The sequence below is a fragment of the Mus pahari genome, chromosome 22 (assembly GCF_900095145.1).
Source record: "Mus pahari chromosome 22, PAHARI_EIJ_v1.1, whole genome shotgun sequence".
Taxonomy (NCBI): domain Eukaryota; kingdom Metazoa; phylum Chordata; class Mammalia; order Rodentia; family Muridae; genus Mus; species Mus pahari.
In genome coordinates, this window is record NC_034611.1 from 47,791,234 (window position 1) to 47,816,502 (window position 25,269).

General features: G+C 43.7%; 1 protein-coding gene across 1 annotated transcript; it reads right to left on the reverse strand.

The window, feature by feature from the left end:
• Positions 1-1,584: 1,584 nt before the first annotated feature.
• On the reverse strand, positions 1,585-23,524 carry Vcp (valosin containing protein). Its single transcript, XM_021222209.2, has 17 exons — positions 23,172-23,524; positions 17,827-17,938; positions 17,527-17,699; positions 15,476-15,618; positions 14,928-15,058; positions 12,194-12,325; positions 9,961-10,063; positions 7,391-7,524; positions 7,177-7,312; positions 6,364-6,476; positions 5,691-5,855; positions 5,463-5,585; positions 4,675-4,887; positions 4,179-4,487; positions 3,867-4,022; positions 2,397-2,551; positions 1,585-2,248 (listed from the first exon to the last, which is right to left on the reverse strand). Exons 1-17 carry the CDS (start codon positions 23,186-23,188, stop codon positions 2,143-2,145), a joined length of 2,421 nt encoding a protein of 806 aa, XP_021077868.1. The 5' UTR covers positions 23,189-23,524; the 3' UTR covers positions 1,585-2,142.
• Positions 23,525-25,269: the final 1,745 nt, after the last annotated feature.

Consider the following 25,269-nt stretch of genomic DNA (forward strand, 5'->3'; position numbering starts at 1 on the left):
CTCCAACTATGTAACTATTTGGGGCCTGGCTCTAAGGCTTTAAGGCAAGTGGCTTTACCTTTGAGCCATCTCTCTGGCCTCCACACAAATAATTTTTTAAAATGAAATTTAAAAGTAGGAAGAAAAAAAAACAAGTGAAAAAGGAAAAAAAGTAAAATTTTTATGTATGGTACTAAAGCTGGAGCCTAAGGCCATGCCATGAATAGGCTAAGTAGATCTATACCCCCAAGCTCAAAAGTGAGTTAATATTAAATCTGGCAATATTATATCCACAGTATCATCTTAATTTCCCACTTTTTTTTTTTTAAAAAAAGCTTTATTTATTGATTATTATATGTAATTACACACATAGCTGTCTTCAGACACTCCAGAAGAGGGTGTCAGGTCTTGTTACAGATGGTTATGAGCCACCATGTGGTTGCTGGGATTTGAACTCCGGACCTTCGGAAGAGCAGTCGGGTGCTCTTACCCACTGAGCCATCTCACCAGCCCAATTTCCCACATTTTTTATTTAGCATAAAGTGCCCTTTTGGGATCTTAAGTGTTTTAGGTGGTTCCCAACCTCTCCAAATAAACTAAGGTATTCCTTCTCATGCCTACCATGACACTGCTCAAGGATGCCTTGCACCTTCACTCAAATGTTCCCACTTTTACATATCACCTCTACAGTTTGCTGTGCCTTATTTTAGTATGGTTTTTCAGTCCCAATGCTTTCTTAATAACATCTTTCTCCACAAGTCCAAACAAGGCTGAAAAAGATAGCTTGGTGGTTAAGAGCTCCTCCTGAGGACGTTCAGTTCCCAGAATTTCCATAGACTAAGGAATCACAACACTCTGGGTTTAATTCCCAGCCACCACCTTTGGGAGAAAGGCAAATCTCTGTTAAGTTCAAAGGTCACCTCTTCTACCTAATAAGTTCCAAGACAGTCAAGGCTACAGTGATCCTGTCTCAAAAATTTTCACTTGGCAGGTTATTAAGTTTTTGGCACTGTACTAAATCCCTTGTACTTTTTCAAGGCAAAATCAGGAAGCTAAATAGGTTTAAGGATGTTATGTTTTTGTTATGTTGGCTCTCGATAGTAATTTATACCATTTATTTTGAGATTATATCATTTCTGCTGGGCAGTAGCAGTGTGCCTCTTCAATCCCAGTACTAAGAGGTAGAGGTAGAGAGATCTGAATTCAAGGCCAGCCTGGTCTACAGAGTAAGATCTAGGACAGCCAGGGCTATGCAGAGAAACCCTATTTTTCTAAAGAAGGAAGAGAGGAAGGGAAGGAAGAAGGCAGGCAGGCAGGCAGGCAGGCAAGAAAATCTCCCCCAAACTCCCAAACAAGGTATAAGCAACAGCAGATACCCCCACAAGGTGGAGGACTGACACTCAACCCTGTCCTCTAACCTTCTTGTATGCAACCACATTACACAAAAGCAGATGAAAAAAAAAACAAAAACAAAACAACACAAGGGTGTGAATTTTTTGGGGGTGGGGTTGGGGTCAGGAGAGTGGTGGTGGTGGTGGTGGCTGAGTTTGTCGGTAGGATGCAAGCTTCCAGGAAAAGACGACGCACAGTGGCCAGAACGCAGGCTCCGTTTTGACCCAACATTTATTGTCCTTTTACAACGTCTTTTTTTTTTCTTTTTTTGGTTTAGAAACTTCTTATGATTAGTCTTCCAACAGTAACTTAAAAGCATGTAAAATAAAAATCAACCTACTTTCTATATAAACACCCAGCAAACTGAGGTCCCTCATCCACCTACCCAGGTTGGCTACGGGTAAGGGAGGGCTTGGACAGCATTGAGTATAGATGCTTTACTGTGGTGATGGTGAGGGCCGAGCCTTGGTTCACACCACACAGGTTACCTGCACCACCCCAAACTACAACAGAAACCGTGTGGGCCCAAGGCCCAATTCCTTGCTGGTAATTCACTCTTCACCTCCCAAATGAAAATCACTTTTATTTTATCGCTTTTGTAATTATTTTTTGCAACAGGAAACCCCTGTCCAGAGTCTGACTGGGGCTGAACTGTTCAGACTGAGGAATGGAACAGGCCATGGGCACACCCCTGGTCCCTCTTGGGCAAGCGCCCCCTCCCCCAGGGAACAAGGTCCAGCCAGGCCAGCTCGCTGCATGCTGGCACATCACTTAGCCATACAGGTCATCGTCATTGTCTTCTGTGTACACACTGCCACCTGTGCCACCTCCACTGCCCTGGCTGGGGCCAGCTCCACCCTGGTTCCCTGAAGGGAATCTGTATACACAAGAAAAAAGAAAGATGATATGGATAGGGCCTGTACAAGTCTTTCACAACTACTGGCTGTTGCCTCCTGACAACTCCCACCACTGTTTCTAAAAGTTCCCCCAAGCAACTTAGGAACTACCCACTGTACCAAGATTACCTGAAGCTGCCAAAACCTCGACTCTGCTGCAGCGTCTGGGCGAACATTTCATACTTCCGAATGTCATTATCACTGACAGAACGTCGGGCAAAACGCATGGCTTCCTCAAAGTGATCCCTGCGGATCTCAGGCACTGGGTCGTCCTCTTCTACCTCCTGTGAAGTGAGCACAGACCACCATGCTAGTTAGGATCCAGCTTGCACTCTACCCTCTGCCTTCATACCCTCCACTACTGCAGGAGTCTACTGATTGTGACTCTCCAATCCAAGCTAAATCAGGTGCCAGGCCAAACTTCCTAAAAGTGGACCACGGCCCTACCTAAATACAAATGTGCCAGTGCATCCTGTAAATGGGAAAACAATACAGACAGAATTCTTACCAGTGGTTGTCAGAGTCTTAGGAAAGGAAAAAATACTGATTAAAGTGGTCTAAATGAACATTTTCATATCCTAAGTGTTGTTGCAGTTAATGAATTTAGATATTTGGCCTCTTATTCCTTTATTCAAAGCTCTCTTTAATATATAAAATATTCAAAGCTATTGAGAATTAACTCCAACTGCCACAATTTATGAGACTAACTCCTAGCATCAATTGTTTTAAGGAGCTTCTTAGTGGAATGAGTTATGTCACATAGACCATTCCTCTACAAGATAAAGAAAGCCCCTTGCTCATTTCTTATTCATTCACTAACTTCCAGAGTTGAACCACAGTAGAAAACAAGTTAAGATTATAAATTTTGTAGTTTTTACATTCTTTTTTTAATTTTATTTATTTATTTATTTATTTATTTTGGTTTTTCGAGACAGGGTTTCTCTGTGTAGCCCTGGCTGTCCTGGAACTCACTCTGTAGACCAGGCTGGCCTCGAACTCAGAAATCCACCTGCCTCTGCCTCCAAGTGCTGGGATTAAAGGCGTGCGCCACCACGCCCGGCTAGTTTTTACGTTCTTATACCCACATTTTCCATTTCCACCAGGATGAAAACATCTAGACAAGTAAGTTTTTAACGTCATGTTCCCGGGGCTAGAGAGGTAGCTCAGCATTGAAGAGCAGAGCTGCTCTCCAGAGAATCCAGATTCAACTCCTGCACCCACACGGCAGCTCTTAATTTCCTTTAATTCCAGCTCCAGGGGATCTAACACCTTCACACAGACACACACATAGGCAAACACCAGTGCACATAAAATAGACTAAAAATGAAATCCTGTTCCATCTGTTACACAATCATACTTCCATTCCCCTTAAGGTATCAGGTTAAACTGAGCATACAGTCAATCCATCTCTTTCTACATGGGTTTGCTTCCACCACCAGAGGTAGAATAGGTTCCATCACACCCTGCTTAGCTGTTTAGTACTCATTTTCTTGGGGACCCAGATTTAACATCAGACACCTTCCTAATACCTCCACTCTCAACCCCGGATCATGGAGAAGGGCCTCTCAACTAGCACATTTGGACAACGTACTGACTCACCATAGCCGATGGATTTGTCTGCCTCTCTCGTTCTCGCCTAATCTCACTCTCAATAGATTCACGAATGGCCAGTTTACAAGCACGTTGGCAAATTTCTGTCAGATCAGCTCCAGAAAAGCCATTAGTCATCTTAGCCAGGAACTCCAAATCCACATCCTAAAGGAAGCAAGAGAGTACTTTAGCATTGTGCCTTCCCACCATAAAGCACACATATCTTTAGGCTATCCACTCTCAATACATTTGCTTCTGCCTCTGCCACTCCACAACAGTTTCATAGAAAAAAGTTCCTATGGCTGACAACTCTGCACCTGCCTTGGCAACTGGGGACTTTCGCAGATTGGCTTTTAGGATGGCAACACGGGACTTCTCATCAGGAAGTGGGATATAAATGAGCTGATCTAGACGGCCAGGTCTTAGGATAGCAGGATCAATGATGTCAGGCCGGTTGGTAGCTCCAATGATAAACACATTCTTTTTTGTGGACATGCCATCCATTTCTGTCAGGATCTGATTGATGACTCGGTCAGCAGCTCCACCGCCATCTCCAATATTACCACCACGAGCCTTGGCAATTGAATCTAACTCATCAAAGAAGAGTACACAGGGGGCAGCTTGTCGTGCCTATGAGAAAGAAAGAGACCATCTCAAATACTAACACTAGATTTCTCAGACTTCAGAAAGAAAACAAAGTAATCAATAATGCCCTCAATAATGCTGCCAGTAATAAAATGTTTTTGACTCTGGAAAAATAGCTTCTTCTTTCACCTTGCCCCAACACATATGAGCATCAGCCAGCCATCTAGCTCACCTTGTCAAAAATTTCCCGGACATTGGCCTCAGATTCCCCAAACCACATGGTAAGCAGCTCAGGACCCTTGATGGAGATGAAGTTAGCCTGGCATTCATTAGCAATGGCTTTGGCCAGTAAGGTTTTCCCACAGCCAGGAGGTCCATAGAAAAGAACACCTTTGGAAGGAGTCATGCCAAATTTGAGGAATTTGTCTGGATGCTCCACAGGATACTACAAGAAAAGCAAAGACAAATTAAGAGTAACCCCCATATTTTAAATAAAATCGTATTAATCAGAAGCATAGTATATGGTATATCTTCTAATATCCAACATTTTTACATACAGGCTTCCATGCTAGCTATCTTATATCAACTTGACACACACCTTGAGTTATCTGAAAAAAGGAAACCTTGAGAAAATGCTTCCATAAAATCTGGCTATAAGGCATTTTCTTAATTAGTTTTTGATCGGGGAAGGCCCCACCCATTGTGGATGGTCCCACCCCTGGGCTGATGGTCCTGGGTTCTTAAATAGCACCCCTTCATGGCCTTTGCATCAGCTCCTGCCCTGTTTTGAGTTTCTGTTCCAATTTCCTTCTATGACACACAGCAACGTGTGTGTCCTCCCTAACTTGCTTTTCGTCATGGTGTTTCACTGCAGCAGTAGTAACCTAAGACGGCTCCTTACAACCTAAAACTGGGGAACAGAGTTACACACACAGTTCTTAGTAAGTAAGTCTGAGACCTAAAAGATTGATTATTACATACTGAGGCAATGACCCACCATACTAGAGCAAATTAGCCTACCTGAACCAACTCCTGAAGCTCACGTTTGACATCCTCCAGGCCTCCAATATCTTCCCAGGTTACTTGTGGCACCTCTACCACAGTTTCCCGAAGTGCCGATGGGTTGCTTTGACTCAAAGCCCACTAAAAAGGGAGTTTGAAAAAGCGGGGATGAGACTTGGGGGAGTGGAGAACACAACAAAATACACATACATATTCCTAATTTGGGACAATCTATATGGTCCTCACCCGGAAGTCATCCATAGTAACTGCCAGGGAATTCATGACCTCAGCGTCAATGGTCTCATCTTCTAGGTCAATGAGGTCCATTTTTTTCCGGATGGCCTGCAGAGCAGCCTCTGAACACAGGGCTGCCAAATCAGCACCAACATGACCATGAGTCTCATTGGCTACCTGCAAAGAGAAGATAGACTGACCATCGTCAACATCCAGCTGCCGTATCAAGAGTCCTGACTCCATCCCATGCTTCATATCTCAGATTTCTATTTCTTTGAAGAGATATACTATAGCAGACCTTTTTACCATCAGAGGTGTTAAATATTCAAGCCAGATCAGGGAGCTGGAAATAAAGCTGCTCCAACAGCTCATACTTAACAACTAAGAAGCATATTCCTGCCCTGAAATCAAAGCAATCTCCATCCAGCTCTAAAAAAAAAAAAAATGAGAAGATTGGATCTTGCTGTGTAGCCCAGCAGGCCTTAAACTCAGGCTCCTCTGCCCACACTCCCCAAGTTCTGGATTACTGGTATGAAGCCTCTTTTCTTTTAGGCTATGTAATTTGCAACCTCCTAAAACAGAGCTATCCTAAATTCTGGGGGGTTTTTTGTTTGTTTTTTTGTTTTTTTTTGTTTTTTTTTTTTTTGCTATCCTAAATTCTGATCAGCCATTATCACCACTCCACCTGTTCCAAGTCCACATCATCTGCCAGTTTCATGTTCTTGGTATGGATCTGAAGAATTTCCAAACGTCCTGTAGCATCAGGTATTCCAATATCTACCTCTCTGTCAAAGCGACCTATGGGACAATAGGGGAATGTAAAATAGGGGTAGTTTCCACAGAAGTCATTCCAGAACTCTCTTAGAGTTAGCATTAATGCCTCACAACCTGGAAATCTTTCAGGTTTAGGCAAAACAATATATGTAGTTACTCCTCTGGATCTCAACCCCTTTGGGATGGAACAACCATTTCAAAGGGGGTCACCTATCAAATATCCTACATGACAGATATTTTACATTACGACTCATAATGGTAGAATTACAGCTATGAAGTAGTAATAACTTTATGATTGAAGGTCACCACAACATGAGGAACTATATTAAAGGGTTATAGCACTAGGAAGGTTGAGGGAGTGCCCTAGAGGGAACATAGAATGGAAAAAAAAAAGACCTTAGGTTCTGTCATGGCAAAGACCTGAAGATTAAGTCACTTAGATGAAAGACAGAAGTGAGCTAAGGAAATCAAGCCCAGCAGAACTACAATGTACCAATAAGTAAGAACAGGTTGGGTTGCACCGTGGTGGTGCACACCTTTATTCCCAAGCACTCAGGAGGTAGGGGCAGGTGAATCTCTTGAGGTTGAGGTCAGCCTGGTATTTATAGTTTCAGGGACAGCCAGGGTTACACAGAGAAACCCTGTCTTGAAAAAACAAACAAACAAACAACAACAACAACAAAAAAACAAAAAAGAAAAGTTGGAAAGATTTTAAGGTCTTTACCAAATCGCCGTAGGGCTGGGTCAATGCTGTTGGGTCTATTGGTTGCTGCCATAACTATCACATGTGCTCTCTGCTTTAGGCCATCCATGAGGGTCAACAACTGAGACACGATGCGACGCTCCACTTCCCCATGAGTCTGTGGAGACAGTATGTCTGGTCAGAAGCTAGGTCAGGACCTCTCAAGTCCTCACCATTCCCTTAGGTAAGTTCCTACTTTCTCTCTTTTGGGTGCAATGGCATCAAGCTCATCAATGAAGATGATAGCAGGAGCATTCTTTTCAGCTTCCTCAAAGGCTTTACGAAGGTTGCTCTCAGACTCACCAGCCAATTTGCTCATGATTTCAGGACCTGAAGAGATACAGAATAGACTATGACAGAGGGAGTAAGATGGCTTAATCAGGTCAAGGTACTTGTTTCCAAGCCTGATAAACTGCGTTTAATCCTGGACCCAACATAGTAGAAACAAGGAACTAATTCCTCCAAGTTTTCCTCTGACTTTCACATGTGCATGAGCACACAATACAAGTTTTTTTTTTAAGATTTATTTTATTTATGAGTACATTGTAGCTGTCTTCAGACAAACCAGAAGAGGGCGTCGGATCATATTACAGATGGTTGTGAGCCACCATGTGGTTGCTGGGAATTGAACTCAGGACCTCTGGAAGAGCAGTCAGTGCTCTTAACCGCTGAGCCATCTCTCCAACTCAGGCACACAACAATAAAAGTTACTTTTTTTAAAACAATGACAAAAATCGGTCCTCCCCCAATCCCTAAAGAAACTTTTATTTTTTTCCCCTAACCCATATACAGGTCCCAAATAAGAATGCAATAATTACTGTCTTTAATAGCCTCCTCTCTGCCCCAAACCCCCATTATCGTGTTAGAACTACCAGGCCAGACCAAAGAGAACACAAGAGACTCCACATACTTTCGATAGCACAGTTCCAACTGTGAGTATGACAAAATGATTTGGTAAAAAGCTAACTACCAATGGAACCCTAATACCTAAGTATGATTCTAAAGACAATCATCCCTCAGCCCGTATTCCCCAAATAGTCTCAGATAGCCAGAACTACACAAGGAAACCCTGTGTCAAAACAAACAAATAAGCAAACAAACTTTTGATTTATCATTACAGCTTGTTTCTCTAAATGTCTTCAGCTTATTCACAATCATTTGCAAGGGAAGAAAAGACATACCTGGGCTACAAGAGAATTTGCCAGGGCCACACTGTAGGCAAAATATTTTTGTGTACTGCGTAAAGATTATCTTTGTGGGGCTGGAGAGATGGCTTAGCAGTTAAGAGCACTGACTATTCTTCCAAAAGTTCTGTTTAATTCCCAGCAACCACATGGTGGCTCACAACCATCTATAAAGGGATCTGATGCCCTCTTCTGTTATGGTTGAAATAGTGTACTCATATATATAAGATAAATAAATACATCTTTTAAACAAAAAGGATTACCCTTGCACTATTCAAATGCGGATTTCTCTGCTCTCCCATATCTTTTTTTTTTTTTTCTTTTTCTTTTTTGGTTTTTCGAGGCAGGGTTTCCCTAGCTGTCCTGGAGCTCACTTTGTAGACCAGGCTGGCCTTGAACTCAGAAATCCGCCTGCCTCTTCCTCCCGAATGCTGGGACTAAAGGCATGCACCACTATGCCCGGCTCTGCTCCCATATCTATTTGTAATCCTGACATGGCACTGTAATGCTTATAATTGTTCCCCATTTATTCTGACTTGTTAATAAAAGCTAACCAGCCAATGGCTGGGCAGAAGAGAAAATAGGGTGGGACTTCCACTACTATGAAGATGGGGAAAGGAAAATCACAGTGAGGAAACGGTCCTGGAGACATCTCTGAAGCCCAGAGCACCAAACCAATAGTAAAATGCAAGTATATCAGAGATTTTGGCTGCAAAGTATCCAGATGAGCTTAGAAGACTAGAATAGATCAATGACTTCCCAGGTACTGTGCAGTAAAGCTTAACTAAAAAATAACTGAATCTTAGATTCAGTTTCATTTATTTGTGAGCCAGCCAGGGATAGAGAAATACTGCCACTTTTAAAATTACTCATATCTCAACTCTTATCCCTTTCCACCCCACCCCTAAAAAGCCTTCCCCTTATTGCTTATCTTCCCATAACATACTTACTCATTCACCAGAAAATGCTTAAGTGAGGCTATAGAGACAGCTTAGGACCTAAAGAGTCTGCCTTAAACACATGAATACCCAAGTTAGATCCCTAAAAACCTATGTTAAAACAAAATACAGCAAAACAGGCATGGTGACACACACTTGTAAATCTAGCACTGGAGAGATAGGCAGATTCCTGCAGCTGATTAGTCAATCTACATACAGTTCCAGGTCCATGAGACCCTGTCTCTAAAATGATATGTACCTGAAGAACATGAAATTATCCTCTGAACCCCACACATGTGCATACATACCGCTATATATTAGCATACATGTACACACAAATGGCTACAGTTAGGCTGGAGACAAGACTCAGGGCCATAAGCACTGATTGTTGGGTCCAGGGTACAGTCCCCAGCACCTACAGTGCTTCCTGATCATCTATTAACTCTGTTTTAGGGCATCTATGCCCTCTTCTGGCCTCCTCAGGCACTGCACATATAAAATACACAGACATATAGAAAAAACAATAACCTTAAATTATAAATTTTTTAATGTGCTGAAGGGTATAGGTGCAAATGAATATTTCCATGAGTTTGCCCAACTCAGAAATGGGTCTAGTCAGTCACAAGATGAACCAAGTTTCTTACCATTGATCAGAAAGAAGAAGGCTCCAGTTTCATTTGCCACAGCTCGGGCTATCAGGGTCTTCCCTGTCCCAGGAGGCCCATACAGCAAGATTCCCCGAGGAGGCTGAGGACAACAAAGTTCAGTTAGGGTCAGAAGTTTACCTTCCCCCACCTTCCATTCTAAACTGGCTTGACTAGAGCTCTAGTGAGGGGTGAGCATCAGGGCTCTACACTGATACCATTAAGAAAAGGCCTTTGGGGGCTGGTGAGATGGCTCAGTGGGTAAGAGCACCCGACTGCTCTTCCAAAGGTCCGCAGTTCAAATCCCAGCAACCACATGGTGGCTCATAACCATCCGTAACAAGATCTGACACCCTCTTCTGGAGTGTCTGAAGACAGCTACAGTGTACTTACATATAATAAATAAATCTTAAAAAAAAAAAAAAAAAAAGAAAAAAAGAAAAGGCCTTTGGTGTCTAGGGGGATGGCTCAGCATTTAAGAGCACTGGCTATTCTTCCATTGGTTGTGGCTGACAACCACCTGTAACTCCAGTTCTCGAAGATCTATCTGAAGTAGTCTTCTGGTTTCTGTAGACACTGAAAGCTTGTGGTGCACACATATACATAACAGAACTGACAGCCACACCCACAAAATAGTAATTAAAAAAAAAAAGAACAAGCCTTTGAGATCCATTTATAAATCCCAGCTGAGGAGGGAAGGAAGGACTGCATACTTGAGGCCAGAATGATTTACAATGGGAGACCAAAGAAAAGCAAAAGAGCCAGATGTGGTCTGAACCCTCATCCCAGCACTCCAGTCAGAGGCAGGCAGTTTGAGGCTAACCTGGTCTATACAGTACACAGGGAACCCTGTCTGAACCTCCCCAACCCCTCTGCTGCCCCAAACAAACACACACACACACACACACCTCAGAAATAAATAATAACTAATCATATACACTGTTACTGAAAAAAAGTGATGCCAGAAAGCTAGTAACATTTATAAATGCAACTTGCATAGGAGACTAATAATGAACAACCTTTTAAAAAGTCACACCTAGGGACTTTAAAAACTGGAAGGATAGTGAAAAACAAGTTATTATGCCAAGGGCTCAATTTCTGACAAACCAGGATGCAAGTTATTTACTAAAACAAGGTCAGATTTTCAGGGTTAGAGTTCTTCACTCATATAGTCAACCTTCTAGGACAGTGGTTCTAAATCTGTGGGTCATGATCACTGGAAAACACCTATTTTTGATGTCTTAGGATCCCCCAATCATTTTTGTTGCTACTTCATAACTCAAATTTTGCTACCTAGTGGTGTCTTAGTTCCTAAGACTACCAGAAATATGTAATTTCCAATGGAGATATCTTACAGATTGAGAACCGTTGTTTGATGATGTGATGTGCTATCAGGTTAGAATGTTTTTTTTTAAAAAGATTTATTGTTTATATGTATGTATGTGAGTACACTGTAGCTGTCTTCAGATACACTAGAAGGGGACATCAGACCCCATTACAGATGGTTGTGAGACACCATGTGGATGCTGGGAATTCAACACAGGACCTCTGGAAGAGCAGTCAGTGTTCCTAACTGCTGAGCCCTAGAATGTCTTATTTTCAATCACGGTTTCTCTCCTAAAATATCACACAAACAGGACTTCTTTGTGTAACCCTGGCTGTCCTGGAACTCTCTCTGTAGAAATGACTGGCAAGCCTCAAATTCACTGGTGCACCTGCCTCTGCCTCATGAGTGCTGTGAATGAAGGTGTGTCTTTTTTTCTAAAATAATCAACTGCAACTTCTCTTGGAAATTGTCTGCAACCTTATCCACAAGACACTGAAACTGCTCTCAATGAAGACAAAACCACTTGTATGCTTACTAGGCAAAGTAGTCACTTCAACTTTAGTGTTCTATTACATAGAAAAGGTCAAAAAACTATATTCTAGACAGGTGGTTCTCAAATATTTAACTCAGGATCCTAATACTCCATTAATAATCTTTTATTGAGTAATGCTCTACAAAATTTGGCAAAATTAGTTAAAATTTTAATAGGATTCATGAGATAAGAACTGTTTAAGTATATTATGTATGTGTGTACATGCATACATATGGCAGTCTACAGCTCTAACGAATTTAGAGACTTCTATAAACCCAGATTATTACTGCCTCTTTATGCCATTTATAGCAATCACACCACTGATTATACCATAAGCTGCATGTTAGACTCCCCACAGACCTTAGGATACTCACCTTTACACCAATTGCCTTAAAGAGTGCAGGATGTCTCAGTGGCAGCTCCACCATCTCCTTTATCTGAGCTAGCTGCTTCCTGCAACCACCGATGTCATCATAGCCTACTTCATTCAAGGATTCCTCCTCATCCTGAATACAGAAGAGTACAAAACAAACAAACAAAACCGCACAGAAATGGTATTGTCAGCAAAAATACAATTTCTCCAAATCCTCCCACTATTTGGTGTGGAAAAAACTATGCTGTGTGAGAAGATTCTCTTCTACAGGGATCTAGTCTTTTTTTTTTTTTGGTTTTTCGAGACAGGGTTTCTCTGTGTAGCCCTGGCTGTCCTGGAACTCACTTGGTAGACCAGGCTGGCCTCAAACTCAGAAATCCGCCTGCCTCTGCCTCCCGAGTGCTGGGATTAAAGGCCTGCGCCACCAGGCCCGGCTAGGGATCTAGTCTTAAGCCAGGAACATGCCTGTAAATTCTGTACCTGGAAGGAGGCAGAAACTGAATGGGAGGCCAGCTTCAGCCACATAGTGAGTTCCAGACAGCTTATACAGCAATACCCAGAGTCAAAGGAAAACAAAACAAAGCAAAAACCCCGAAACCCTGCTCTCACAGTCCTTAGTTTTCCTGAAAAGGGGCCTCGCGGGGCGGTGGTGGTGCGCGCCTTTAATCCCAGCAATTGGGAGGCAGAGGCAGGCGGATTTCTGAGTTCGAGGCCAGCCTGGTCTACCAAGTGAGTTCCAGAATAGCCAGGGCTATACAGAGAAACCCTGTCTCGAAAAACCAAAAAAAAAAAAAGAAAAGAAAAGAAAAGAAAAGAAAAGAAAAGAAAAGAAAAGAAAAGAAAAGAAAAGAAAAGAAAAGAAAAGAAAAGAAAAGAAAAGAAAAGAAAAGAAAAGAGGGGGGTCCCTACAAAAGCTCAAGCTGACCCACACAGGACTGGGTTCATCAGTACCCCATCCTGAATGGAGTGGAGGTGAGGGAGGGGTCATAAGGGACCCCTGAGGAGTGGGGCAGCAAGTGAACCCTGCCACCAGACAGAAAAACTGGTAAGGTTGAGTGAACCCAAACACCATGAAACCCAGAACTGTGAACAGTAGGACTGGAGCCAACTCCCTGCCTAACTATCTGCTCAGGACCATGGCAGTCAGTCACACAGCATGAAGTTCGCTATACATATGAGTAATCTTGATAGGCCCTGGGCATTCAATTCAGCCATAGGGTATTGTTTTCCTCAAAAGGTTTTTAATCTCTAGTTCACCCTGAATAAGGTATACACATTCACCATCAAATAAAGCAGTTTGGACAAGCAAGGACCTCTTCAAAGATCTCTTCGGGGAGGTAGGGGTGGAGGGGTGGTTGCTTCATATCAAACCCTAAATGTCCAGGAGGACTTCTCTCTTCCAGCCCCCCCCCCCATATTCTCAGCACTCATTCGGAATCAAACTGGGTCCCACTGGTCCCAGGTGCTGCCTTCCCCCACTTTGCTGCCTGGCAAGTGGATGGATGCGGCACACCAGTGGTGCCTGGGCACACAGGAGACCAAAACCACAGCAGTAGTCCCAACTCCACTGTTTTCCATTTGGAAAAAACAGCCTGGGAACCCCATTACAGACTGAGTTCTACCTCCTGTGAGTGGTGTGTGCCAGACAAGCAGCCTGGCACTGAGGAGCTGGAACACAGACTACTCCTTAGTGGTGGTATAGCCACTGCTAAGCTACAGCTGTTCAATAACCTCCCCCCACAGGACCAATTCTAAACAAACTGAGTGGGCCACCAAAGGGGGGGTGGCGCTGGAGAGATTAGGGGTTAAGAGCACTTCCAGAACACATGGGTTCAATTCCCAGTACCCACATGACAGCTCACAACTGTCTGTAACTCAGGTCTCAGGGGACACACACACGAGGTTCACTACCCATTCATGTAAATAAAGGTTTGAAAAAAGTTCTGAGAGTAGGAAGACTTTTGAAGGGGATTGGTAGAATTTTGCACACAGTGGTACAATGAGAGTTCCACACCAGACAGAACAACATAGTGAGACCCTGTCTCAAAACAAACAAGGGGGTGAGGTTGATAGGAACATGATCAAATATGGCCATGTGAGTGCATGTGAACCCAGGTCCCCTTGAAGAGTAGTAGCCAGTGCTCTTAACCACCAAGCCACAGCCCATTCACATTTCTGAGACAGAACCTCACTTCAGAGACCATCATTCTAGACTTAAACTTACAATATTCCCACCTCCACCTCCTAAGCATTAGGATTATTGGCATATACCACCACATGCAGTGTCAATCATTTATTTACATCTTTTAGACTTCATCTTAAATTCATGGAATTAGGTTCTTTCAAGAAATAATTAGGTGGTTTCCTACTTCCATTAAGGACATCTAATCTCCAGAAGTATTCAGTTTGAGACGCAACGTGAATACTACCCAAGTGGTAATGGTTTGGGAGATGAGGATGTATTTCAGTGGCAGAGTACTTACCTAACATGCACAAGGCCCTGGGTTCAATTCCCAGCACCACAAACAAAAAGCAAAGTAAGCCAGGCATGGTGGCACACGCCTTTAATCCCAGCACTTGGGAGGCAGAGGCAGGTGGATTTTGAGTTCGAGGACAGCCTGGTCTACAGAGTGAGTTCCAAGACAGCCAGGGCTACACAGAGAAACCCTGTCTCGAAAAACCAAAAAAATAAATAAATAAATAAAACCATGAACTGGGATTAGGGAGTAACTCACCTCTCGCTTGATTGGCTCCCCCTCACAGTGGATCACTGTGTCTGGAGCAACAATACAGTAAGGGCTGGGATCTGTCTCTACAACTTTGAACTCCACAGCACGCATCCCACCCCGGACAAGAAAAATATCTCCTATAATACAAAGCAATACAAGTGCAATTAGAGGTGTCAAGTACAGATCAGAAACTTCTCTAGACCACATGATCTAAAATACAAAGCTCAGTAGCTATTACTTATGCATTCCTTCCCTACGCCAGGCAATACTAAAACACAACTCCATATTATAGTCCTGTTATAAACAGCCTAAGCTTTCACTACAACCAGCGATGGTAGAGCTGTACACTTTCAACTTGACAGCAACCACATTATCATCTTTCAGAGACTCATGAGAACTGCTGACTATCCTAGAGCACTGAAGGGAGGTAAGAGAGCAGACAACTGAGTATGTGTGCAGGTTATAGCTATATATACTCACACATAAGAAAATAACATGCAACTGTTACAAAGTTTACTCAAGTAACAACTGCTCTTAAGCTCAGTTTCTCTCACCTTTACGGATGGGTCGATAAGCTTCCAGGAAGTACGGCTTAAGGTACACCTCAAAGAGATTGCCAGTGATGCCTTCCACTGTGTCATCGATGGGTAGAACGTGGATACGTTTGCCATACTTTACATCAGGGCATGGCTGGATGCTGAGGATGACAAGCAGACACCACACTGGTAAACCACACTGCAGCCCCAAGCACCGGGTGTCCGAAAGGGTCTGGCATAGACAGCTGATGGCAAGCGAAAGAGAAAAGGCAGGGATGGCCTTAGGTGAAGAGGAGGAGGAAAGCAGGGTGGGAGAGAAGGCAAAGGAACAGCCAAGCAGAACTAAGACAGGTCACAGTCACAATGAGGTAACAGAAGTCCACCCATCACGAAGCCAAAATTAAGAGTATTTGGAAGCCCCACATATGCACATTCCTATCACTGGAGTCTTCAATACAGAAGATTCAACAATGATAATCCTTTCTAGCTAGTGGCAACCATCTCCTGTCTCTCAGAAGAACTGAGATTACTGTGAATAAAAGTATGTGCTATCATGTCTAGTCTTCTAGTTAATATTAATATTCCAGTATTACCGGGAGGAGGGGGAACAAGGTTTTACAACCGAATCAAAAATAAAATTTCTGACTGGGCAGTGGTGGCGCACGCCTTTAATCCCAGCACTTGGGAGGCAGGCAGATTTCTGAGTTTGAGGCCAGCCTGGTCTACAGAGTGAGTTCCAGGACAGCCAGGGCTACACAGAGAAACTCTGTCTTGAAAAAAAAAAAAAAAAAAAAAAATTTTTTTTTCAACTACAATATCAAAACACCATGAGAAAGCTAAGCAGTCTAAAGAAGAAAGTACGTAAGACATAGTATGACTTCATTAAAAAGATTTCAGAGACTGAAAAGTCCTGACCAGGTAACTACAAATTCTGGAAGCCTCATAACTAACTGGGTACAACAGCCAAAAATCACTCATACCACAGCAGTCCTAGTCAAGTTATAAACTACACTCCTTTCTCCTAGGTTTATTATCTGTTTTGCCTTTTGGAGACAGACCCTCAGTATAAAGACCATGTTAGCCTGAACTCAGACTCCGTCACCCAAGTGTTGGAATTAAAGGCATGCACCACCACCAAGCCAGGATTAGGTTTATTTATTTATTTTTTAAAGATTTGTTATTTTATCTAAGTACACTGTAGCTCTCTTCAGACACACCAGAAGAGGGTGTCAGATCTCATTACAGATGGTAGTAAGCCACCATGTGGTTGCTGGGATTTGAACTCAGGACCTTCGGAAGAGCAGTCAGTGCTCTTAACAGCTGAGCCATTTCTCCAGCCTCAGGTTTACTTATTTTTAAAAGAATTCCTTCCTATTCACATTTCCATTTTATTTCAGCACCATTACAAGCCATTAAGCAGTCACAGCATTATGATCAGTAGATATACTGTAGATACATCTGTGTATCATTTAGTAGCTATATATCCTCATTCAATGTCTCCAACCCAGTTATGAGGAATTATACTCCCCAGTTGGAAAAACATTTTAAAAGGCATCAAGAAAGCTATTTGTGGGCTGGAGAGATGGTTCAGTGGTTAAGAGCACTGGCTGCTTGCTCTTCCAGAGGTCGTGAGCTCAATTCTCAGCAACCACATGGTGGCTCACAACCACATCTGTAATGGGATCCAATGCCCTCTTCTGATGTGTCTGAAGAAAGCGGACAGTGTACTCATAAATGAAATAAATAAATCTTAAAAAAAATAAATAAATAAATAAAAGGGAGGGAGGGAGGGAGGATGGAGGGAGAAAGAAAGAAAGAAAGAAAAGCCAGCCAGCCATTTATCCTAAGGACCATGCAGGGATGGATTCTCAAGTCTAGAAAGGCAATGCAACCTACACCCAGCCCTGGAAACATCAGTCTTCCCATGACCAGGTGGATTTCCTAAATCTGCAGCTGCCTAGGACTCCATCCTGGTTATAATGCAGGGGGAGACGGTGTCTATAATGCAGACTGTGTCTGGTCTCATTTCTAAGAGGTTAAGGATCTATATCCACCACCTTCATACAAACCTGATGACATCTCCTAGGCGAACTCGGAGGTTATTCCGAACAACTCTATTCATTCGAATCTTCTCATCAGAACATGTGTCATCAGAAAGAACAATGCATACAGCTTCCCGTCTTTTCTTTCCTTTTAGCAACACCGTGTCACCTCGGAACAACTGTAGTTCATCCATCTTGGGCTAAGAAAGAAAAAACAAAGGTTAAGGACTTTGGGTCACTGACTTTTAGATAAGAAGAATTCCATATAAACCCCACTTTATCCATCACTGCAAGAAAAGTAAAGACTGGACTGGACACCCAACTTACCTGGGACAAGGACACCACACTGTTATCTTCATTGATGGCTTCATCAACAATTAACCGATTGGGACGGTTCTTCTGTTTGAGAATGGCTGTTGATAAATCATCACCTTTTGAACTAGAAGGAAAAATTGAAGTTAGACCTAATAGATGCTAAGTTAGACCTAATAGATGCTTACCACCAATGCTAAGATTCACTAAGGAAAGAATGGATAGACAAAGCTAAAGGAAATCCAGATAAGCTCATGATGAATATAGCCAGCATTTATTTCATTCCCATTCCACATCTTAGTATTTTGAGTGCTGCTCTTCCAATCTGTTAGGTCCCAAGTGATCCTATGCCAACATAGGGAAACTGGCCAAAGAATATTAAAAGATATAACGAAAGTAAAGGCTCAAAAGCAACCAATATGGGGCTGGAGAGATGGCTCAGCGGTTAAGAGCACTGACTGATCTTCTGAAGGTCCAGAGTTCAAATCCCAGCCACCACATGGTGGTTTACAAGCATCTGTAATGAGATCTGACGTCCTCTTTTGATGTGTCTGAAGATAGCTACAGTGTACTTACATATAACAATAAATAAATCTTTTTTTTTAAAAAAAGCAACCAATAAAAAATTAGTCTTACAGACTCTTAGATTCTACAGAACAGGGTGCTACAACAAGACCTAATAGGTCTAAATTCCAAATCTACCAATACTTAATTGTGATCTCACTTAAGTTAGTTAACCTGGCTGGACTTTGATTTCCTCAATTGTAAAACTGAGACTGTAAGGGCTGGTGAGATGGCTCAGTGGGTAAGAGCACCCAACTGCTCTTCCGAAGGTCCAGAGTTCAAATCCCAGCAACCACATGGCGACTCACAACCATCTGTAACAAGATCTGATGCCCTCTTCTGGAGTGTCTGAAGACAGCTACAGTGTACTTACATATAGTAAGTAAATAATTCTTTTAAAAAAAAAAATTGCCGGGTGTGGTGGCGCACGCCTTTAATCCCAGCACTCGGGAGGCAGAGGCCGGCGGATTTCTGAGTTCAAGGCCAGTCTGGTCTACAAAGTGAGCTCTAGGATAGCCAGGGCTATACAGAGAAACCCTGTCTCGAAAAACCAAAAAAAAAATAAAAAAATAAAAATAAAAAAAAAATAAAAAATAATTGAGACTGTAAGACCTATCTCAATATTCACTCTTACATTTTTGAGACAAAAAAAGTAAATGTTTTCATAATGTCTTATACATGATCATCATGATTAATTCCAGAGCTTTGAAGAAGTTCTTTTTGTTTTTTGTTTTTTTTTTTAAAATTTATTTATTTACTATATTTAAGTACACTGTAGCTGTCTTCAGACACTCCAGAAGAGGGCATCAGATCTCACAACGGATGGTTGTGAGCCATCATGTAGTTGCTGGGAATGGAACTCAGGACCTTTGGAAGAGCAGTCAGTGCTCTTAACCTCTGAGCCATCTCTCCAGCCCTTAAGTTCTTCTCTTACTGCCTGTTTCCCAAGGGAATTAAATGAGCCAGACAAGGTTCAAAGAGGCTATGCTTAACCAAGCAAGCCTCAGAACAACAGAACACAATTCTTAGCAGTATCCACCCCCCAAAATACACCTGATGAACCTAGAGCATCCCCTAGTATCACAAAATAAAGAACATACAAGAAGCAACACACAAGAGGATAAAAACACATCTAAAATCTTCACAAAGAGGATTGACTCAACTCAAAAAGAGCTTCCTAGCATTTCTGCAAAAGCCCAATTGTTAATTCGTAAACAAAATAAATTTTGAAAACTGGTAAAATTCAAATTCTTCTCACTTAAGAGACTAAGTTGCCCTTTTTTGTTTGGTTGGTTTGGTTTTTCGAGATAGGGTTTCTCTGTGTAGCCCTGGCTGTCCTGGAAATCACTCTGTAGACCAGAGAAATCCGCCTGCCTCTGCCTCCCAAGTACTGGGATTAAAGGTGTGCGCCACCACGCCCGGCCTAAGTTGCTTTTTAAAGTTTATCTCCATGTATTAGTTTTACGTGATGGGTTTCACTGACACTATCACACATGCATGTATTTTATATTAAGCTCATAGCCCCCCTTTGTTCTTCTCCCACTGATCCCCTTCTTCCTAGCAACTGCCCTTCTTTCTTGATTCTGTTTTGTGTCTGTGACCCAATTAGTTTAAGGGTTTACATGACGAGGGGTTATTTACAGGAACAACTTAACCAGTAGTTATACTACTTTAGGAAGTATGTCCCTTTACCCAAGAAACCATGAGCTGCCTGTAACTCCAGAGGGACTGGTAGGACCTTGTGAGTTTTCCTCAAGCAAGTAATTTTCAATCAATTTCCTAGACAGTGATAGTAATTTTTTTCTTTCTACATTTATGTCTATCTGTCTGAGTGTATGTATGTATATATGTATGTACATATGGTATGGTATGGTAGTTGCTCTCTCCTTCCACTGTGTGGATTCAATGGACTGAACTTAGGTCATCAGGTCTGGCAGCCTTTATCTACTAAATCATATTTTTGGCATCAGTGTCATAACTAGCTCATTTCTAGCCTTCACTTACTAGACTCAGTGGACTCTCCATTTGAAAAGTTACTTCTGGCCAGGCACGGTGACACAAGCCTTTAATTCTAGCACTTTGGAGGCAGAGGCAGGCAACTATCTCTTGAGTTCAAAGACAGAGTTCCAGGCCAGGAATATAGTAAGAGACCCTAGCTTGCCAAAAAGAAACCAACCAACCAAGCAAAAAACATTTTTCAAGGTTTGAGAAGCATTCACTGAAACAGAGGTAAAACAATGGAAAAAGCAAACGAAAGGGAGAGACTATTTCTTCAACAAATTAATGAAAATCCAGGCACAGCGTGGTCCATGCCTGTTATCTCAGTAATTGGCAAAAGGCTTCAAATCAGCCTGACCTGCATAGCAAGACTGTTTCAAGAATAGTAGTAATCATAAATGCATGTCTACAAAGCACTTCAGGAGCTGAGGTGAGACAGCAAAATCAAACAAAAAAGCACTGCCACGGGAAATAGCTTACCTCACTTACTTTGTTATTTAAGAAAGGGTTCTGTTATATATAGCTCTGCCTGGCTATGTAAACCAAGATGACCTTGAACTTGCAGTGATCCTCCTGTCTCTACTAGAATCACAGGCATGCATCCCCACACTCAGCTATGCTGTTACATCTCTAACCATTACTTTATAGGGTAATGGGAGGTAATAGGAGTAATAGGGTAATGGGAGTTTCCTTAGCTCTTGTTGATTCACAAAATAAATGTGTGTAAATCCACCAAATTTTCTACCGGCCCATATCTATGACAGTATCTTCCCCCAGAAGATACTGCTCATCTTGTTTAATTTACAGGAGTGCCTCAAGTCATCACTTTGTATTTTATTCTCAAAGGGGCTTTTCAGGACAACCTCCATCCAATCCACCTACCAGTCCAGACCCTGGCCTACAGTTGATTAGTAGGCCCTTAAAGTCCTGCAATTCTCCAGCTACCTGTGGGGATTACAGCTGGTACCTCCAACAGAGCAGAGGGCAACTCCAGCTCTCTGTTCTTTAGGGAATCTCCTGTCATCTGCATGACTCAGGTCCTTTCTACAACTCAAAGACCACAAAAGGAACTTGGAAATCCAGGTAAGAACCACCACAATGAAGGGAGAAGCTGCCTATGATGCCAGATTTCAAGAATTCTAATTTAAAAAAAAAAAAATCTAGATATAAGTGGGGCACACTGTGACATTCCTGTAACATTCCTGGGAGGTGGTGGCAGCAAGACTAGTTCAAACACAGCCTTGACTACAAGGCTGAATTTGAGGTCAATTTGGTCTACATGAGTCCCTGATATCAAAAAACAAAACACAGGGCAGTGGCAGCTCACACCACTAGTCCCAACACTTGGGAGGCAGAGGCAGAAAGACCTCTCTTGAGTTTGAGCCTGGTCTACAGAGTGAATTCCAGGACAGCCAGGGCTACACAGAGAAACTCTGTCTCAAAAAAACAAAAAAGAATTTTAACTTAAAAAAAAAAAAAATTGAAAGACTGACAAGAGTATTTTAAAAGTGTATTTTGTTGTTTTTTGAGACAAGGGCTCAATATGTAGACTCCCAGTGTAGCGAGCCTAGTAACGTGCTATTCTGCCTTTCTTTCAAATTCTGGGATTATACATGTACACAATACCACCCATCTTAGCTATTTAAAAAAAAAAATAGTCCTTTTAACCAAACAACTGAGTGAATACTTCATCCCAAGGAAATGAAACCTGCAACACTCCAAACACCCAATGGCCTCAAAACAGCGGGATTTGTATATTTTCCTACACTTGTTGGTTTTTTCCCTATTTGTATTTGTATGGGGAGCCCTAGTTTCTAACTAAATGGGCTGAGGTGGCTAGGTTTTATTTAATGCTTTCTAAAAGATGAAGGTGGGGCTGTAAGAGTCCAGAGACTCAACGTAGATGCTTGGGGAAAGAGATGTGTTTAGTTTGAAGAGTTCGGCCAACTCTAACCTGCAAGCTCTCAAAGCTAAGATACAAAGAGTAAAAACAATTCGGATTCTAACTTGAGCGCCTTAAAATAAAAGAAAAACAACTCCTTTCTAGCCACCTCCGATCGTAGCAAAAACAAAAATATATACGCAAAGCAAAACACTAACGAAAAAGGAAAAACCTAGGTAAAACTTCCGGGTGTTTACACCAAGCCTACCCCGGTGAAAAACTGCCATCAGAGACAGGCATGACCTGCTCTCTCCCGGACAGCCCCTCACCACACGTAGTTCAGAAGATGCCAACTTCCCGCAGCGACACCGTCCCAGATCCGCCGAGCCCCGGCCGGCTTCCCCAGGTCTCCCGGCCCGGCCTTCCTTCCTTCCCTAGAGTCTCGGGGCTCCTGAGGCCTTCACGTGGCTCCAAGTCCACGCCCACTGGGCCCGGTCGGGGCCTCGGGCTTGCAGTGTTTTCCCTGCTCAGGCTCAGGGTCTTCCGCGTGTGGTCGGCGACATGGCCGACCGGCGTGCCGGCGCCGAAGGTCTCCACGCGGGGAGTATGGACCCCAAGGCCGGACTAGGCCGGGGCCGCCGCGCCGAGGGAGCTCCTCAGGCCGGCCGTCGGGGCCTGCATGACACAGCACCATCTTGTCCAGGCTCCGACCCGGGCCCGGCGCGGACCCGACCTAGGGGGCGCGCGGGTGCACAGCCCGGCCGGCCCGAGGCCCTCCCTCGTCCCCGGCCTCTCCTTCCCTCCCTCTCCCTCCCGGCCTAGACTCTCCGAGACGCGGCCGGACCGGGGCCTACCCAGCACGGCGGGTCCCACGGGGCGCGCCCCCGCGGGCGGCCGGGCGCGCGCAGACACTCACTCGGCTCCAGAGGCCATGGCGCGCGCCTCTCCCGGTCGGCGGCTGTGGCGGCCTGAGGGTAACGGCTACGAGAAAGGCAGGCGACCGACTAGGCCCGGGCTGGACTCGCTCAGGCGGAGGAGCAACAGCAGTGACAAACCCGCAGGCAGCCTCCCTCTCGCTTCCTCCCAGCGGCACCGGGGCGGCGGGCGGGCGGCGGGCGGGCGGGCGACGCTAGCTCCTAATCCGCGAGGGGGGCAGCGACTAATCAAACGACGGCTGCGAACGCTTCGCGGAGACTGAGCCGAGAAAAGCCGAATCATCGGAAGGAAAGCTGCTCTAACCCCAACCAATCAGCGCCGGCCTTGGGACTCGTGCCCGCCTCTCCGGGCCTCTCCCCAGCAACCCGCAGACCATAGCCAATCGGAAAATTCGTCTGTGGCCTGGCCCCGCCTCAAGGCTGCAACACGCCTAGTAACGCCACGTCAATTGGCCGCAGCACTACGCTTCCTCGACGGATAGGGAGTCTCGACCAATCGAGAAAAGCAATAGGCCAGATCCTCTGGTAAAACCAGAGTCTTTATCCCTCCGAGGAGGCCTCGCCTACTTGGCTTCAATTGATTGGCTCCTTAGTTTATAAGCAGCTGGAAGGACCTCGCACAAAGGCCTGAACCCTTATTAGTTTAGTTGGGTTGTAATAATAGCCCACATTGTTCATTTCTCGCCAATCCTAGGGATCCTCTTACTCCACCATACTAAAATCCTTCATGCTCCTTTAAAACACTGGTTCCAACGAAGGGCGTGGTTGATGGGGTAGGTCTGTACTTTTAGTAGTTGGGAAGCTGAGGCAGGAAGACTAATAGATCAACCCAGGATACAAGACCTTTTCTGAAAAACAAAACCAGGTCGGCGTGGCTAGTCCCAAACAGTATCTCAATAAGATGTAAAAGCAATGTGGTGGCCCTTGCTCTTAATGTCAGCGCTTCGGAGGCAGGCAGCTGTGAGTTTTGAGTCAGCCTGATCTATAAAAAAAAAAAAAGAGTTCCAGCCAGCCCAGCCAGAGCTACAGAGTGAGACCCTGTCCCAAAACGAATTAGATAAAATTTCTTAAAAAGTAAAATAGCTGGGTATGGTGGTGTATATCCTAGATCCCAGTACTCCAGAGGCTAAAGGCACATTGAAAGTTGAAGCCAGCTAATGCTGCATAACTAAACTCCAGTCTACAAAAAAAACAAAAAACCTAGCTCTCCCCCACCGCACCCCCTATTCTTCTCTGGACCCTAGTTCTGAATCAGTGCCCCAGCTCTTACTCCACCCTATTGCCATTGCACTCTCCTGTAATCACACAGGTTTTGCAGTCTCTCAGGGCTTGGGAGTACATACTCCTTACTGTAGAGTATAAATATTATCTGGGGAGGGAGAGCACTGAGGTTCATGGAAGTCAAGGACAACTGCAGAACACGCAGAAATGGAGTAGTGTCCAAGAGCAAGAAAATCAACCAGGTCTGTGACTTAAGGTCCTTGTGTCCCAAAAGACAATTCATTGGCTTTCATTATAGTCAAAAGATGGTTGGTTGGCTCTGGGTGGCATCCTGACTCAATTCACCCTTCACCTCCTACCCACTCAGACTGCCTGAGAGATGTTTCTACAGATGGAGTTACTCTGAGAAACATCTCCCCACCCCCAGCTTCATTTTTGTTTTAATGTTTTTAAGACGGGGCCTCTCTACATAGCCCTGGCTGTCCTGGAACTCACTATGTAGAGCACCTGCCCCTGCCTTCCAAGTGCTGGGATTAAAGCCAGGTACCACATGTCCCCACCATCTTAAGTATCAAGTTCCACTCTTCCTTAGGAGGCCTGTCCAGATCACTCTCCAGACCTAACTTTCTTCCCTGTCACCTAGCATAGATTCCTAGGGCTTTTGGCTGTGTTTTTAGATAACATAGCTAGAGAGATGGCTCAGGTTAAGAGCATGTAATTGCTCTTCCAGAGAACACAGGTTGGATTCCTAGTACCCATGTCAGGTGGTTCACAACAGCCTGTAACTATAGCTCAACACCTCTGTCCTCCAAGGGCACACACACACATACAACTTAAAATAAACAATTCAAATTTTTA